This window comes from Petromyzon marinus, chromosome 48 (genome assembly GCF_048934315.1).
Source record: "Petromyzon marinus isolate PM22_M1 ecotype Great Lakes invasive population chromosome 48, UKy_Petmar_22M1.pri1.0, whole genome shotgun sequence".
In the NCBI taxonomy this organism is placed as follows: Eukaryota; Metazoa; Chordata; class Hyperoartia; order Petromyzontiformes; family Petromyzontidae; genus Petromyzon; species Petromyzon marinus.
In genome coordinates, this window is record NC_133714.1 from 1,049,148 (window position 1) to 1,067,028 (window position 17,881).

General features: G+C 51.4%; 1 protein-coding gene across 1 annotated transcript in view; it reads left to right on the forward strand.

Annotated features, from left to right (window-relative positions):
- Window positions 1–17,881, forward strand: part of LOC116952785 (A disintegrin and metalloproteinase with thrombospondin motifs 9-like) — a 100,724-nt gene that overhangs the window by 50,739 nt on the left and 32,104 nt on the right. The window contains exons 7-16 of the mRNA XM_032972424.2: window positions 2,135–2,175; window positions 2,437–2,542; window positions 4,232–4,378; window positions 6,318–6,459; window positions 9,548–9,652; window positions 11,083–11,228; window positions 11,915–12,096; window positions 12,461–12,597; window positions 13,376–13,493; window positions 16,080–16,175. Coding sequence (XP_032828315.1) covers window positions 2,135–2,175; window positions 2,437–2,542; window positions 4,232–4,378; window positions 6,318–6,459; window positions 9,548–9,652; window positions 11,083–11,228; window positions 11,915–12,096; window positions 12,461–12,597; window positions 13,376–13,493; window positions 16,080–16,175 — 1,220 coding nt within the window. The remainder of the gene's footprint in view (window positions 1–2,134; window positions 2,176–2,436; window positions 2,543–4,231; window positions 4,379–6,317; window positions 6,460–9,547; window positions 9,653–11,082; window positions 11,229–11,914; window positions 12,097–12,460; window positions 12,598–13,375; window positions 13,494–16,079; window positions 16,176–17,881) is intronic.

The window sequence follows — 17,881 nt, forward strand, 5'->3', positions numbered from 1 at the left end:
GGTGCGGTTTTTTTCTTGTTTACCCGGATCGCCAATGCGGGCCGACCCCCTCCGCCCTCGCTGGCCGAGTCGACGTGCCACTCGTCGTCGCGCGACACTGCGACCGGGCGTTGGGCATCACCGCCGGCGGCTCGCGTTAGAATCCCAGGCAGGGGCCGGGTCCTGCCCTCGCTCGCCCAAAGGCGTCTGTCCGCCCGGTGCCTGCAAACCGGAGACGAGAGCCAGAGCCTGATCTCTTTTAAGGCCACGTGCTCACAGGCCCCAATCCCCCCCCCCCCCCCCCCCTGCTGCTCGTGATGTCAGGTCATGTCACGCAAGCTTTGCCAACTCTTTTATCGTCGAGGCTGTTATCAGGAGCGTGGGATCTTAGACGTTTATGAGCCCTGTGTGCCGTTCTTCTGGAAGGATCCTTCTTAGGCCTGGCCACATAACGAGGTCCAGAGGGTATTGGAATATTTACGAGGTATTAGATTATGAAGATTTGTGATGTTTTAGTTTTTTGACGACCTGAAAGTAGATGCGGACCCCGCTGTTTTTGTTGCCTACAATGTTGTCATCTGGCGCAGATGCTTGGTCTTGTGTTATTTTGTTCGGGGCACCATTTAATAATTAAAGTATGAAGTCGTCTGAAATTCCCTCTTCTTCATCTGAATTATGGTTTGATTCTCGAGGAGTATGATCGCATTTTTTTTATCCCCACAATGTTTTTTGGCTCCAATTTCAAAAGGCGTCATCTGATGTGGATTCACGCAGCACCTAAATCCAACTGCCTTCATGACGCTGTGCACAAACATTGGACGTGTTCGTGTTGCGGAGAGAGGCGGTCACTTCGAGGCAGAGGAGAGAGGCCTTGAGCCTGGACTCGAACAGGGACCGGGAGTCTACAGCATGGATAATAATAAAAAAATACTTACAATCTATGTCACGTCATTCATGCGAATAGCATCTCATAATGCTGTACATTAATTATATATGAGGACCATTTCCCATATACAGCCACTACCCAAGCAAATGAAAACCCTACTACTACCCAGCAAATATTTTTTTTATATAAAGAAATTTAGAAATGACACCAAAACAAAAGGCAGGAACAACGATGAACAAAAAGTTATCGCAACAAAGTTTAATTTTTTTCAAGTTTAATTTATTAGGTGTAGCCCTGTGAGCCATGCGGCTCTTGTGTCGGGTGCAACCGCAGCAAACTAAATATGAACAGAGAAACATCTTAAAGCGACGACGCGCAACAGAAACATCCTGGGATAAACCAGCAAATCTTCCAGAAACCCCCACCCCACACCGTATTACAACGCTGTGTGCAAAAATCCCAGTGTCATGCAAGTCAAACAATATCAACCATAAGACACCATTGGAACCTCCTTTGCCAGTAGCAAAATATAATTATATGAGTCCACGAGGTCGTCTACACATGCCAGGCCACAATGCCCCAACGTCGGAACCAAGCCGGGGAAACCTTCACAGGATTGCTGGGGTCAGGGTGTTGTTGTTGTTTTTTTTTTATCGAGTGGAGAGTGTGTGGGGTTTTTGTGAGGAAGGAGAGTTGTGTGGCGAGAGGGTGAAAGAGGGAGGCAGGTTGACAGGGGAAGAGTCTGCGGTGGATCTCGAAGGTGGTCTTAAACTGGGGGCTTTGAGCCAATGGCTTGGTGGCTCCGGTGGAGAATACCTGAGGGGGTGGAGGGGGAGGTGGGGGAGACATGGAGGAGGAGATGGGGGAGGTTGAGACGGGGGACGAGGAGGGAAACATGGAAGGGGGGGGAGGTAGGCCAGTGGCGAGTTCATGGAGGATCTTGAACATGGCGAGGGGGGCGATCCTGTGGGGGATCTCAGACTAGATTTGGAGCCAGGTGGGAGTACTGGGGGGGACGGGGGGTCACTCGTGGCTGCGTGCACAGCAGCAGGTGAGGCGTCTGGCAAGCGGCAGTTTTCCTCCTTTGGAGTCTGTCCCGACGCGTCTCGTGGTGGCGGTGCTGCTTGTGGCGCAAAGATGGTGCTCAGAAAAAGATGTGACCTCGCGAGAGGGCAACCGGGTCTCTTGTCTTGGAAACGGTGTCGATGCTGACCTGTGCTTGATTCCCGTGCGCCTGTGTCTGTTGTCAATCTTTGTTTTGTTCCGCAGTGAGAATATTTGCAGAGCGAGGAACAAATGTGACACCTTGGGTGAGACCTGCTTTTGTTTTTTTTTCGTCGTCCCTGGCCACAGGCATGTCAACACTTCCCGAATCATTCACAGACGGCAGGCAGAATTGTCGGCCATAGTGCCTGTGCATGGGGGGGGGGGGGAGGGGTTAACTTATGGGAGAGTAAAAGGATTACTGAGAGGGATCTCACACCATTAACAAAGATGTGCTCTAACGCATTCCTTCATATCCTGGTGAAATGAAGGGACCCTGGCTGAGAGTGTCTCGGTGTGCCCCCCAGGTCTGGCCGAGCTGGGCACGATGTGCGACCCGTACCGCAGCTGCTCCATCAGCGAGGACAACGGACTGAGCACCGCCTTCACCGTGGCGCACGAGATTGGCCACGTGTGAGTCGCGAGCGCCTGTGACGACGACGACGACGACGCGACCTCTCCCCCGTGCGGCGACCTCCGTGTGGTGCTCGGCGTGCGGTGCGCCGCTCAGGGGTTTCCACAGCTTCGGAGCGAGAGTGCGACAGTGGCGTCATTGTCGGCACGCTGGCCGCACTGCCGATTGTGCGGGCGGCATTACAGAGCAACCCTGAAGCTTCTTCCACAGAAGCTATTGAATGGCTTTATCGAATGTAATTTGATATTTATAGACAAAGGTCCCCCACATAACCGGAACAGACTCTTGGGGAAAGTGCTGTTAGCGAGCACCTATGAAGGCCGCCGCGGCAGACGAGGGGGTGGGTGGCCAGCACCACGCCCGACCGCCTTTGTCTCCCCAGTGGCGATGTTTACACACCGCACCAGGTACTCATTTGTGGCTGAGTTGACCTGGGGGGATGGGGGGGGGGTCCCAGGACCCGTTCAAATTATTGTTACCGATATTGGCCGTGAGCAGGAATCAAACTCAGGTCGCCGGGTTGGTAGCACAGCGCGCTAATCACAGCGACACCGCCTTTGCACGTACAACGGTGAAAATCTCACCTTGCCATATAAAATATGGATACTGGGCTTGCAATCGATTTCTCGGCGTGGCAGTTCAAATAATGGGAAAGTTTTTGAACCCCCCACCCCTCCTCTGCCCACCCAGCAGTATAAATGGGTTCACCAGGGTTAGTTGATTGTGGGTTGTGTGCGGTGGGGTAAAGTGTGGTTACCGCCACCTCTCAACAAGACATCTGACCAGCTTAGAAGTGTAAGAGACCAAAATACCCTCGAGAGGGGCGGTCTACCGGTGGGAGACCCTTCTGCTGCAGCGGAGTGAGCAGGCAATTGTAGTCCTGCGCCTTTACCTTTGCAAAGCATCTAAATGCGGCCGCTTGTGAGAGGTGACGATAGGCCAACGAGTGTTCGGAGACCAGCGACTGGTTCTTCGTGTACAGATAATGAATGCAACGCTGGATCGTTTCCTCTGAGTAGTTGAGTAACTGGATCGGCCAAGCAGCCGTAATGCATCCAGCCTCACGGTGGGAATCTTGAAAGCTCGGCAGGGCTTTGAGCCTGAGCGAGTGGCCACAGGAGCGTTGACGTGGCTATGCGATGACGGCACTAAGTGTGATCCCCCCATACGTGTGGCTGTTCTCTGGGTACGCCAGCTTCCACCCACCCTTAAGCCGCGAGGCTTAGATCTGTATTGCCCATGTCCCCTAAAGGTGTCATCGTTGACCGTGCCTCTCGCTGTGCGTGTCTCCCAGGTGTAACACACACACGCACAGGAGCCACATCTTATATTAGTTGTGCCCGTGCCCTCGCTCTTTGCGTGTGTGTGTGTGGAGCGGTGGTGTAGCGGTGAGCGCGCTGCACTACGAACCCGGCGACCAGAGTGCGATTGCCGGTGACGGCCAAGACCGGCGACGATTATCTGAACGGGTTTTGGGCCTCCCCTAGGTCGACTCGGCCTCAGATGAGTACCTGGCGCGGTGTGTAAGAACAGCACCACGAGGGAGACAAAGGCGACCAGGCGTGGTGCTGGACACCCACCCCTCTCGTGTGCCACCGTGCCGGCCTTCATAGGCGCTACTCGTGAACAGCACTCGCCCGACGGTCTGTTGAAGGCTGCACGGGGGAATCTTTGTTGTCGTCTCCCAGGTTTAACATGCCCCACGATGACAACAACAAGTGCCGGGAGGCGGGCGTGAAGGGCCAGTTCCACGTGATGGCGCCGACCCTCAACTACAACACGAACCCGTGGACGTGGTCTCGGTGCAGCCGCAAGTACATCACCGAGTTCCTTGAGTAAGGTTGCCCCCCTTCAGATAGAGATGGTGGCGGCTCGTCGTCATCATCCGTCACGACCAATCCACTGCTTGCATGAAGGCCGCGTACTGCTGCCACCCGACCCAGCAGCCTCTCGCCATGTTACGACGCGGCAATCCACCCAGTAACCTGCACGCGAGATGGGTTTATCGCTCTGTTCATCCCCCCACTCCCATCAAGACGTTTGGGACGCGCTCCGTCCCTGGGTTGCCGCATCCGTCGCTTCTCTCACCCCCCCACCCCTTCATCCATCGCCCCCTTGTCGCGAGCGTGCCCTGCCACCCCCCTGCCCAGGATTATTATTATTATTAAAGCTGTGCGCGCTCGCTATTTGACGTTGTTCCTCTTTGGATCGATCAAGCAATTTGATCATTTTGCGTGGCAATGTCCGCCCTCAATGAGAGTGGGCATCGCTGCGGCACTGAACTGGAACGGGGGGGAGGAAGGGGGTGCATCGAGCGACCGGCATGAAAACAGAAACCCGTCACGACCTCGGGGGCGAACACCCACTGAGCAGAGTGAAAAGAGCGCGGAAAATAAAGTGCAACCGTGGTCAACGAATAGCACAAGAGAGATGATGTGGGAAGGAGGTAGGGACGACGGCGTACGGACACACAATGTACTCGCGTCATCCGACCAATAGATCAATTATCAATCGCGTTGGTCACAAAAGCCCCCCCCCCCCCCCCGAGTGTCGAGATTCACCGTTGAATTCCCTGCACAGAGTGGTGATCGATTATTTTCATGGACCCTGGAAACGGATGATGTGGAGGGGGGGTCCGAGTCACAAACCCCCAACCGAGATTCGAACTCTGAACCCCGCCCCCCTCCCACATTGCACTCGACGGTGCTGCTGATGAGTGGCGTAGCGTTGGTGATGTCATTATTGTTGTTTATCGTGCGTCATCGTTGTTGTTGTTGATCGTGCGTCGTCCTTGATTTTTGTTTATTGTGCGTCGTAGTTGTTGATTTTTGTTTATTGTGCGTTGTTGATTGTTGTTTATCGTACGTCATGGTTGTTGATTGTTGTTTATCGTGCGTCGTCGTTGTTGATTGTTGTTTATCGTGCGTCATTGTTGATTGTTGTTTATCGTGCGTCATCGTTGTTGATTGTTGTTTATCGTGCGTCATCGTTGTTGATTGATGTTGATCGTGCGTCATCATTGTTGATTGTTGTTTATCGTGCATCATCATTGTTGATTGTTGTTTATCGTGCGTCAGCGTTGTTGATTGTTGCTTATCGTGCGTCATCGTTGTTGATTGTTGTTGATCGTGCGTCGTCTTTGTTGATTGTTGTTTATCGTGCGTCATCGTTGTTGATTGTTGTTTATCGTGCGTCATCGTCGTTGTTGATTGTTGTTTATTGTGCGTCATCGTTGTTGATTGTTGTTTATCGTGCATCATCGTTGTTGATTGTTGTTTATCATGTGTCATCGTCGTTGTTGATTGTTGTTTATCGTACGTCATCGTTGTTGATTGTTGTTTATCGTACGTCATCGTTGTTGATTGTTGTTTATCGTGCGTCGTCATTGTTGATTGTTGTTGATCGTGTGTCGTCGTTGTTGTTGATTGTTGTTTATCGTGTGTCGTCGTTGTTGATTGTTGTTTATCGTACGTCATCATTGTTGATTGTTGTTTATCGTGCGTCATCGTTGTTGATTGTTGTTTATCATGTGTCATCGTTGTTGATTGTTGTTTATCGTGCGACGTCGTTGTTGATTGTTGTTGATCGTGTGTCGTTGTTGTTGATTGTTGTTTATCGTGCGTCATCGTTGTTGATTGTTGTTTATCGTGCGTCATCATTGTTGATTGTTGTTGATCGTGCGTCGTCATTGTTGATTGTTGTTGATCGTGTGACGTCGTTGTTGTCGTCCTCCACCGCCGCTGCTGCTGCTGGGTGCCGTGCGTCCCCCCGCAGCACGGGCTATGGGGAGTGCCTCCTGGACGAGCCCGTGTCTCAGCCGTACGAGCTGCCCAAGCAGATGCCCGGCCACCTCTTCAACGCCAACAAACAGTGCGAGCTCATGTTTGGCCCGGGCTCCCAGGTCTGCCCCTATATGGTGGGTACGCAGCCTCACCCACCAATCTTTAATTTATTTGTTTTTCTATCTTTTTTTCGATTTTGCCAGGTAAGGCCCCGCTGAGCTCCATAGCTCTTTTTCTTAGCCGTGATCTGACGATCACAAATGATAGCGCAACGAAGTGGCTTATCGCGTGGAAATGTATAGCAGTAGCCAAATACTCTAAACGAATGTTGATTGTAATAAATGTGGAGGGTAAAAAACCGGAGGACCCAGACAAAATCCACACGACCTTGGGGAGAACATGCAAACTCCAAATACACAGTTGAACACGTAGGCTTTCGTGACCAATATTAGAGGTTTGTTGGGTTAGATGGCGTAAATATAAATGTGTCGTTAAACCCGCCAAATTCGTTACTAGTTCAGCACACCATTGTGTTGGAGAGTAAACCCACAACATTTACAATTCGAGTACCGTGACGTTTCGCCAGTAATTACAACGAGCATCATCAGGCAACAGCCAGATCTGTGGCGAAATCCTCCTGCTTCGTTATATAAATATACAAGCATCACGGGTCGGGATCGAGCCCACAACTTGCTGTCTACCAGGCGAGGTAGTTCAGATCTCGTCACCCTAGCGCCCTTCAATCTTGGGGGGGGTGGGGGTGGAGGTTAGTGGGAGGAGTGTTGACGATTCGCCGAAACTCGATGACAGCAGCACCCCCGGTTTATGTCGGGGGCAGGGTGGGGGGGATGCAGTTCCTGAAAGGTGCGACGACGAATATCGAAACGACGCGAATCAAAGACATTTACGGGGTAGTATTATTTAGTTGGTGGTGGTGGTGGTGGAGGCGAAGGCCGAGAGGCGACGGATAACGAGAAAGGATGAACAACGCCTTAGAGCGACGTGAGCGAGCGAGCGTGTGGGAGGGGGTTGAGGTGACGCAACTCGAGTGGCGGTGTGAATCGTAAAAGTGACGACTTGTTCGCGAAACGACGCTTAAAGGGGTGGGGAGAGGCGTAAATTGTGGCGTTGCAGCACTCTGCAGCGAGTGAATTTTCTTTTGAAACCGTTGCGTTGAACGTCGCCGCCACCTAGTGGCCGCGAGGTGTGTCACGTGAACGCTCGTCATATACCACGTATGTGCACGAACGTACACGTGCACACACACACACAATTGCCCCCACAAATAATGTAACGGTGAAGTTTAGCGAGATACGGTGTAGTACTCCTATGACGCACACCACGCAGTGAGATGTTGGGGGTGAATAAATAACTGAGGGTACGCAGCCGTGTTACCGAATCATTCGGCGTGCTGTATCACTGTACCGCTCGCAGTCTAGCAGCTTTAGAAAGTAGTTATTTGTCGACTGCTCAGAAACCTCGTTATAATGGCGAGTGTTCCGCGTTAGAACGGGCACGATGTGTGAAAAGTGCTCCCTGATGGAAGGAACCGCATTCTCGCAAAAACGTGTTTGCATCAACACTGCGCGTTAAGCGACGACTTGCCATGCAGGGACGTTTCATTGAACACTTTTTTTGGGTCGGATTGCTTAAGTCAAATGTGCGTCTTACACCCTCCTTCACCCTTGTGTCAAACCGTTGATGTATACCAATGAATAAGCCACATTTTCTAAAGCTGGGCAATTACTGGAGAACTGACATCACATCTGTGTTATTCAGATGTTTTATTTTTGATAATTTGGCTGCCTAATTACTGGGAACTACAGGGACTCTACTTACGAACGTTTAGATTACGAACTTTCAGAGATACGAATAAACCTGTCCGTATGTCCAGTTGCCTGCTCAGACCGAGAGTCTAAAGTTCAACTGCCACGCAATAGGTGGCAGTGGTGGCATCTCCATCTGCAGAACATGAAGAACCAGTGGCATCTTCATATGCAGAACATGAAGAACCAGTGGCATCTACATCTACAGAACATGAAGAGCCAGTGGCATCTCCACATGCAGAACATGAAGAACCAGTGGCATCTCCACATGCAGAACATGAAGAACCAGTGGCATCTACATCTACAGAACATGAAGAGCCAGTGTCATCTCCATCTGCAGAACATGAAGAACCAGTGGCATCTCCATATGCAGAACGTGAAGAACCAGTGGCATCTCCATCTGCAGAACATGAAGAACCAGTGGCATCTCCATATGCAGAACATGAAGAACCAGTGGCATCTACATCTGCAGAACATGAAGAACCAGTGGCATCTCCATATGCAGAACATGAAGAACCAGTGGCATCTACATCTACAGAACATGAAGAGCCAGTGTCATCTCCATCTGCAGAACATGAAGAACCAGTGGCATCTCCATCTGCAGAACATGAAGAACCAGTGGCATCTACATCTGCGAACATGAAGAACCAGTGGCATCTACATCTGCCGAACATGAAGAACCAGCGGAATCTACAGGAGATTATTCAACTTTTAAAGCCATTCCCGTGTTTTGTGTACACGCCATACAACGTGTTTGCAATTGAAGTCGAACAAATCGACTTGCGAACAAACCTGGAACAGAACTAAGTAGAGCAGTCCGTGTTTAGTGGTTTGCTGTATGGTCCATAGGTTGGGTTGGGATGACCACAATCGCACTGTGGCTTATCTTTTAATTCTCAATTGACATTTTCCGTACGTAGATAATTCAACAGGAATATTTCTCCACAACTCATGCTGTCCACCTGATGGTGCTGGTTGTTGTAATTACCGGCGAAACGTCACGGTGCTCGAATTGTAAATGTGTGGGGTGGTTTACTCTCCAACACGCAACCGGTGTGCGCTGAACTAGTCACGAATCGGCACGTGATAGTTCACGTGACGCAACCTTAGCAATCGGCCGTGTTAGGCGGTGGCGGGTTTAACGACACACATTTATATTCACACCATCTGACCCAGCAAGCAAAAACAAAAACCTCTCGTGGATAATTTACGTAGCTGGCCCGTCGTCGACCTGTGGACGACGCATTTGACCGCGAGCGACCGCCGACGGTCGTGCCTGTTACCCTCCCGGCGGGGACGCGTTGTTGTGCCCCCCCCCCACCCCCCCCCCCCCTTTTTGGCTTCGGTGCGATGGGCGTTGCACCGGCCGGGCGCTGGCGACCTGGGGGGAGAGCAGAAGCAGTGCAAGCGTCTGTGGTGCACGAGCGCCGAGGGCATCCACAAGGGCTGCCGCACGCAGCACATGCCGCTGGCCGACGGCACGGAGTGCGGCTTCTTTATGGTAAGCGGCGCCTTCCCAGCAAAAGCGGCCGCTTTGTTCCGGGAGGCTCAACCGTGGGGCGCGGGGTGGGCTGGGGAATCCTCCCCCCGATGCCCCTTTCACTTTTGCACCCATTGGTTCGACTGCCTCGACGGGAGATGGGATTGGACTGCCGCTGTTTGGATTGCGAGTCCGGCGTGCTAACCGTTGCGATGCGGCAAGCGTCCTAACAAACTCATAGGTAGTAATAATAATTTACAGTCATTTGTCAGTCCCACCGCTGGGTCGGTGGAAAACAATCTCATTATTACCCAGAATCCTCCACGATGGCGTATGATGAGTTTTACTGTCATTCTCATTTGTTCGTGAAGATGAAACCAGAACAACTCTTGTGTACATATCACATTGTGTGGGTTGTGAATTTTCCTTTTTAATGCCCCAAGGTCTTGCCCCCCCTCCCCTGCCTCCTCCCTCTCCTCTCTCGTCTCACTCAACTCTCCGGCCACGTGGCCTCTGTTCTAGTAGCAGTGAAGGCCTCCACTTTCTGGGGAGGAGGTCGCTCCTTCTCCCCTGTCTGCTCCTGTGTATGAAAGGCTCTTCCCCCTTGAACTTTGCACGGTTGAGATTCCGCTGCTGGCCTAGTTCTATGTCAAGACTTGCTTTCACCTGCATATCGCTCGTATTTTTCCCTTCCCCCTGTGAAGCGTTTGGACGCTGCACAGGCAGAAGGACATCTGTGAACACCGCCTGGACATCTGTGAAAAAGAGCTTCATAGCTCATCGGATTCCTCCAGCCTAAACAAAGATTTTGTCTGGAGATGCGGCCGCATTTAGTTGCCGTTGTGCATGAATGTACATGAATTGCATTTCCTATTCGGTGAGGATGTCGTTGAAATAAAATCTCTAACATTTTATTTTTGACTGGGGGAATCCGAATAAAAACAAAACCGGCACTTCTCCGCCGTCACCGCGAGCGTCCAGCCGTCTGACACTGGTGCTTGGCGCCGCTCGCGTGTGTCTGCTGGTGTGTCCGCTGGTGTGTGTCCGCTGGTGTGTGTCCGCTGGTGTGTGTCCGCTGGTGTGTGTCCGCTGGTGTGTCCGCTCGTGTGAGTCTGCTGGTGTGTCCGCGCGTGTGTGTCCGCTGGTGTGTGTCCGCTGGTGTGTGTCCGCTCGTGTGTGTCCGCTGGTGTGTGTCTGCTGGTGTGTGTCCGCTGGTGTGTGTCCGCTGGTGTGTGTCCGCTGGTGTGTGTCCGCTGGTGTGTGTCCGCTGGTGTGTGTCCGCTGGTGTGTCCGCTGGTGTGTGTCCGCTGGTGTGTGTCCGCTGGTGTGTCCGCTGGTGTGTGTCCGCTGGTGTGTGTCCGCTCGTGTGTGTCCGCTGGTGTGTGTCCGCTGGTGTGTGTCCGCTGGTGTATCCGCGCGTGTGTGTGGCCGCTCGCGCGTGTGGCCGACAGCACTGCGTGCAGGGCATGTGCGTTGCGCGGGAGGCGCCGGCGCGTGTCGTGGACGGCAGCTGGGGCTCCTGGGGGCCCTTCACGCCCTGCTCGCGATCCTGCGGTGGCGGCGTCCGCTCCTCGGAACGCGACTGCGGCAAGCCGGAGTAGGTGCCCCCCGCCGCCGTGCCACCCCCCCCCTCCCCTCCCCCCCACCGCCCCCTCTCTCCGCTGCGTGGAGACGTCGTGCTTGCCACTTGGTTGTGTGCGGTGTGGCGCTCCGAGCGGCGTGCTTTTTTTGGGGTTGTGCCGAGGGCGGAGCGAAACTTTGGATGCTGTGCTGAACAGCGGCGGTGGCGGCGGTGCGACCGGAAATTCGCCGGTGAGCCACACCGCGCCGGGTCGCCGCGCTCAGCGGTGTCACTCGCGCGTTGGCAACGTCACACGGAGCGAACGTCAGCTGGAGAATTGGACCAATGCCTTGCAGGGTGGCTGGTGTGGAGAGTGTGTGCGATGGAGATGAGTAGAGTGGTGGTGATGGTGATGATGGTGGTGATGATGGTGGTAGTGGTGGTGATGATGATGGTGGTGATGATGGTGGTAGTGGTGGTGGTGATGATGGTGGTAGTGGTGGTGATGATGATGATGATGGTGGTGATGATGATGGTGGTAGTGGTGGTGGTGATGATGATGGTGGTGGTGATGATGGTGGTGATGATGGTGGTGATGATGATGATGATGGTGGTGGTGATGACGGTGGTGGTGGTGGTGATGATGATGGTGGTGATGATGGTGGTGATGATGATGGTGATGATGATGGTGGTGATGATGACGTGGCTTCCGTGTTGCTCAGGCCTCGCAACGGGGGCAACTACTGCGTGGGGCGGAGGATGCGCTTCCGCTCGTGCAGCACCGAGCCGTGCCCCAAAGGCCGCCGTGACTTCCGCGACGATCAGTGCTCCGAGTTCGACGGGCGCCACTTCAACATCAACGGCCTCTCCCCCACCGTGCGCTGGGTGTCCAAGTACAGTGGGAGTACGTTTGGCCGGCCGGCGAGAATAACTCACTTTCGCCCGTTCACGTGGCCGACGTTTCGGGAGCGATTCTCTTTATTTTTGACACGGGCAGGGAGCGATCGAGAGGAAGGAGAAGGGATAGAAGACGTTAAGGGTGTACAAAATGGCCTCCGTAGGGTTGAGGAGGAATAGAAGAGGGGGGAAGAAAAGGGGAGCAGGTTGGAGTTGCCCTGAGGGGAGCGCAAGAGCTCGTTTAACATTAAGATGACAAAAAAATGAAATAATTATATGCACCCACCCAAATATAGAAGTCAAACTCCGCCTATGATATTGTCACGGCCAGCGTGCGTCGCTGTGTTTGTGCGCGGTGCATTGGGGGACAGTTCTGCTGAAGGACCGCTGCAAGCTGTTTTGCCGCGTGACGGGCACCACCGCGTACTACCAGCTGAGAGACCGCGTGATGGACGGGACGCCCTGTGGACCAGACACCAACGACATCTGTGTGCAGGGCCTGTGCAGGGTGAGCACGCGGGAGTGTTTAGCTCGCACGCGCCAGTCACGACGATTTCAACTTGTAACGGCGCCGCACGGCGGCGTAGCGATCGGCGCACTGGACCCATGCCTCTCAACCCTTTATCAGTGAGTTTACACCTCGTAGGCTTTCGCGACCAATATCATCCATAATGCAGGTTTTTTTTAGGTGAGATCGTGTAAATATATAAATCTGTCGTTAAACCACCCGATGCAGCCCTTGTCAGTGCCTTACCTTATTACAGACCAATTCAGACCTTATTGGTCACCCCGTACCCCTTATAAATATCAACGTTCATCCTACAAAGTCCCATCACAAGGGAGAAACACAAACAGACAAACATTATTGGGGGTGTTTTTGCCCGTATTGAAGCGGCTGTATGCCGTATGGACCTGAAAACTCAATTTCCCTGCCCAAGAATACCGGTAAACCTGCAAACTAGAGAGGTCTTCGGTTGAATTGAATTTTCGGTCGCGGCAGTTGAAGCAGCGGTGCGAGTTTCTCAAATCCACCACCACCTCCAGCAGTGTTGATGGATACCGCCTCAGTTCGTCGATCGGCAGCTCACGTGTGGTAATTGGAAGAGTGTGGATGCTCCACACTCTTCTGAGGCGTGTAGCCACCGTTGAAGAGTAGGCCAAAAGAGTATCCTCCGAGCGGGGACTCTCTTGCGGGAGGCCATTTCCGCCAGCAACGGCGTGGGCAGGCAAAAGCAGGGCTGCCCCTTTTTCCCCTTTTTACCGTGACCTTTTCCGTTCACCGCCAGAAAGCTGGCTGTGACCACGTGCTCAACTCCAAGGCGAGGAAAGACAAGTGTGGTGTGTGCGGAGGGGACAACTCATCCTGCCACACGGTGTCGGGCACCTTCAACAGCGTCCAGTACGGTAAGCCTGCTGCCCCCCTTCCCTTTTGTGTTCTGTCTCCGCCGCGAGTGTCAGTGCCACCCGATGTCCTTATTTTAGGTTGAGAATAAAAGCTAGCGTATGGCGAGCGGTCGAGGCACTGTGCTGTGAGCCTGGTGACCTCAGTTTTTATTCCCCCAGCGATGGCTAATAGCGATATCCCATCTACTACTTGGTCTCCAGCGCCCCCATCAACTCGCACTGACCAGCACGGTGAGATATGGTTAAATAACCCGCATGACCAATGGTATCATACAGCACTAACAAGAGTTGTACATTATGATAATTGTTATACATAGGGAAGGCCATTCTTATTCATGGCGATATTATAATTATTTTTGCAATCACTGGATTGGAGACATGAAGGCATAAACATTCACGAGGAAGTTATTAGCCATCTCAGATTGGCTAATTGACACAGTCGTTACACCAGACGAGTGACCCGCACTACAGTTTCACACCACCGATTAGCACGGTTGGTGACGTACGGTTGCGAAAGAAGTTCAATGTACGTAACGTACAGGGTACGATCCGATAACTCTGAAAATAGGGTTCCAATTTGGGCTCCAGATAAATATTGGCCCAACTCGTGTGCGGCGTGTTCATCGGACGAAAGGAAGGGAAGAAGAAAATGCATTTGAGCGACGCAGCTGAAGGATTGTTTGGCGCACTTTTGATGCGCCCCGAGGCCCTGAGTTGAACACGGAGCCGGTGCCCCGCAGTTTGTGGTGACCGCCTTGCCGGTGGAACCGCACATCGGAGGTCGAGGGTCGCGCGCTCGTGGTTTGCGGGACGTGATTAATTATTTTTGTTGCGGTGTCTCGAGGGCAACCACCCCCCCACAAGTCCTGTGATTTGCCGCCCAGGCCAACCTCGTGGCCACAAAAGCAGTGACAATGCTGGTAAACCACAAACTTTGTTCTTTCTGCCAGATGGGCTCTGCCTAACATTTTACTTGTTTGGCGTGATGAGCTCAGTACCCTCGCGCCGTTGCGCAAAGTAGAATTCTGCGCCGTGGTATCGAGTGTTCTTGTCATTCCTTCCTGTTTTTAATGCGAGCCTCGAGTCTTTTTGTTGTTGTTGTTGCTTTACAAGCGGTGACACATCTGGAAGCCGGTCAAGTTTGGAGGGAAAGCCTTCCTTGATTGTGGGAGATATCCGGCACGCTGCAATTAATTAAAAAATTAACAACTGCATTGTAAACATTCGGTTGTTCCGGTTAGAATTTTTGTTTTACTCTTAAATAAAATGTATATATCTTTTTTTATTATATGTTTTTTTAATAACCTTTCACCATCCCCTGAGTTCTGGCTTACTTCTGTATGGCTTCCAGATGTTTCGTTGTCCGTTCATGATAAATGGATGTGGAAAGCACTGTAGGTAGCCAACCGTGCTAATCAGAGGTGCAGGGGAAGGGGCACAACAAACTAAACGCAAAAAGCAAATGCGACTGCAAGTCGAGGCCTATCTGAATTCACAGCGCACAAGAATCTACCAAGTGTGTTGACATGGACACACTTTTTGCATTACAGTAGTTAACAGTGACACTGGTTAATGGTTTTTCGGTTAACGTTTCGACTCCCATAGGGTTCCATGGCTTCGACTAAAGTAAAAATGTTGACTTGCGGTATGTTTACGTTGTGCACGTGGTGGCGCCAATTTCGGCCAATCCGAGCGCTTGTAAGTGGGACTGAGCCATGTCCTCAGCCAATCAGCGATGCCCATTTATGAGCCGTTAATACCTCGACTGGCTTTAGTTCATTTTAACGTTTTATGTTTTGGCAGTGGATTTTTACTTATTTGTGAACTTAGAAGTTAATTAAATTCAGCAGTTTTTTTCTGTTCACAGTTTTCGTGGAACCCATTAAAAAACTTTAAACGGGGGACTACTGTGTATGTAAAATAAACAAACAAAAAGTAAAGCCTGATTTTGACTTAAAGCTTTCGTGACTGCAGGAATTCATATTCTTGGGTCTTTCGGTAAAGTCACGTAGATAGGTTCATAACAAAAGGTTCAAAATAACTAAAAATTACTTGAGTCGAAATCATGAACCTATCTACGTGACTTTACCGAAAGACCCAAGAATATAGAGCCTGATTTTTTCAAAATATTTTTCACCCACTTATAAAATGTACTATTTTCACAAGAACACATTATATATAACATAGCGTAGAGTATTGAAGATTATTCTGGTATAGTGTGTAGCATACATGTTCTGTCCTCCATTATGCTATCTCTACATCACCATTGGAACCTTTACACACACACTCCCTGTTTGTCAAGAGAGTTGTTGGACTAGACTTCACCACAATGGTCAACGATGGTTTGGGACAGGGAGGCCCAGGACCAGCTGAGACGTCACTCCGCTGCCCTGTATGCTGTAATAGCATGCTTATATGTACGTACTTTGAACGTCTTTCGTACCGTACGTCACTAACCGTGCTAATCGGAGGTGCGTGGGAAGGACAACAAACTAGACACAAAAATCACTTCTAAAACAAATGACTTTTCAATCTGGGTGTGTATCTGTTGCATGACTTTTGCCCCTTCTGCCTGCCGTGCACCAGGGTACAACGAGGTGGTGAGGATACCCGCAGGCAGCATGAACATTGAAGTGCGACAGCACAGCTACTCGGGAAAAGCCGACGACGACAATTACCTGGGTAGGGACGCGCGTTGCTCTGACCTGAACCAAGCCCGCGAAGCGTTGTACGGAAGCTGGGGGGACGTGTGGCCCCGTCGCGGTGGCGTTGCCAGTTCCCCGATTCACTCCGGTCACTCGCTTGGCGGCAGTCGGCGACCCCCTCGTCACTCTTCTACAGCAACTTGCCGTGGTTTTGCTTTACCTCTGAACCTCACTCTTTATTGAGTCATTGATTCCTCCACTTATGTTGAGGACTTGGGCTACCAGTATGGACTGTTTCGTCTCAGCCACATTGTTTCACCACCATACTGCAGGTTACAACAACACACTCGCCCACTCACCACACTACAGGTCACAACACTTCTTATCTTGGTGCCTATTCCCTTGCACTGCTTCACTTTGGAATTCCTTCCCATCATCTCTTATCCCAAGCTCGACTTACCAATAGGATTTTTTTACTGGAATATTACATTCTTGGTTCTTTCGGTAAAGTCACGTAGAAGGGAAACAATAAAATAATAAAAATATAAAACAATACAATTCTCATGACTTTTCGACTGCAACACAAGCAATCATAATCAGGTGTGAAAACCACAGCAAGAAAATTTGAAAAAAGTGGCATTTTTTTACGTTAGCACCACGGAGAGCGATTTGGCAGTTATTCAAATGGACGAGTCCATCTATGTTCGGAAAAGAGGAGGGGGGAGACGAAAAATAATGTGGTCTGAAAGCCACCGTAAGCGTAAACAATCAATTAAGACCCGAAATGGTTTATCAAATCCTTCCAATGATTGCTAAGCCAGAATCCATCTTCTCGGTTGAAATTGTCTCTGTGTTTAAATATATGGATAGCCTCATGAACGAATCTTTCATGGTAGCCAGATGGCTTGCAAAGAACCTCTGTCTTGGAGAAGTCAAAGTCATGTGAGCCTACTGAATTATAACAGTAATCTGCCACGGCCGAGCTGTTGGTCCTACCGTGTTTTAGGTCTGCTTTGTGTTCACGAATGCGGTCCGAGACATGTCGTTTGGTTTCTCCAATGTAACTTCTACCACAGAGGCAACTTAGTTTGTAGACGCCAGGGTACTCTATGTCCGGAATCACATCTTTTACAGACGGAACCAGATCACGGATTTTATGTAATGGGTTGGAATATTACAGGGTTTTTTTCTTTTCTGGGCAGCATCGCTGCCCTGGTTAAATTTTTCACAATATCGAGGCCGCTGGTTCAATCTGCCGGCGTGGCAGCTAAAACAAGGGGCAAGTTTCTTAACACTGCCCCCACCAGCCCCCCACCTCTGTCCACCGGGCAGTATGATTAGCTATGCCGCAGTTGGTCTACGATCAGCAGGTCGCATGTGGTGGGGTAAAGTGTGGGTACCCCCCCTCTTCTAAGATGTCTGGCCGGCCTAATGAAAAGGAGGCCAAATTCACGACAGCTCCCTCTGGCGGAGGCCCTTGCACGCCAGCAGTTTTTGTGAGCAAGACATTGCAGGGCTGCACCTTTGCCTTGGGGGAACACGCATTTTTTTTTAAAGAGGAATTTGTAGATTAAGTTTCACACGTGACTCTGTGTGCCCCCCCTCCCCGTGACAGCTGTGCGGAGTGGGCAGGGAAACTACCTGCTCACACGTGACTCTGTGTGCCCCCTCCCCCTCCCCGTGACAGCTGTGCGGAGTAGGCAGGGAGGCTACCTGCTCACACGTGACTCTGTGTGCCCCCCC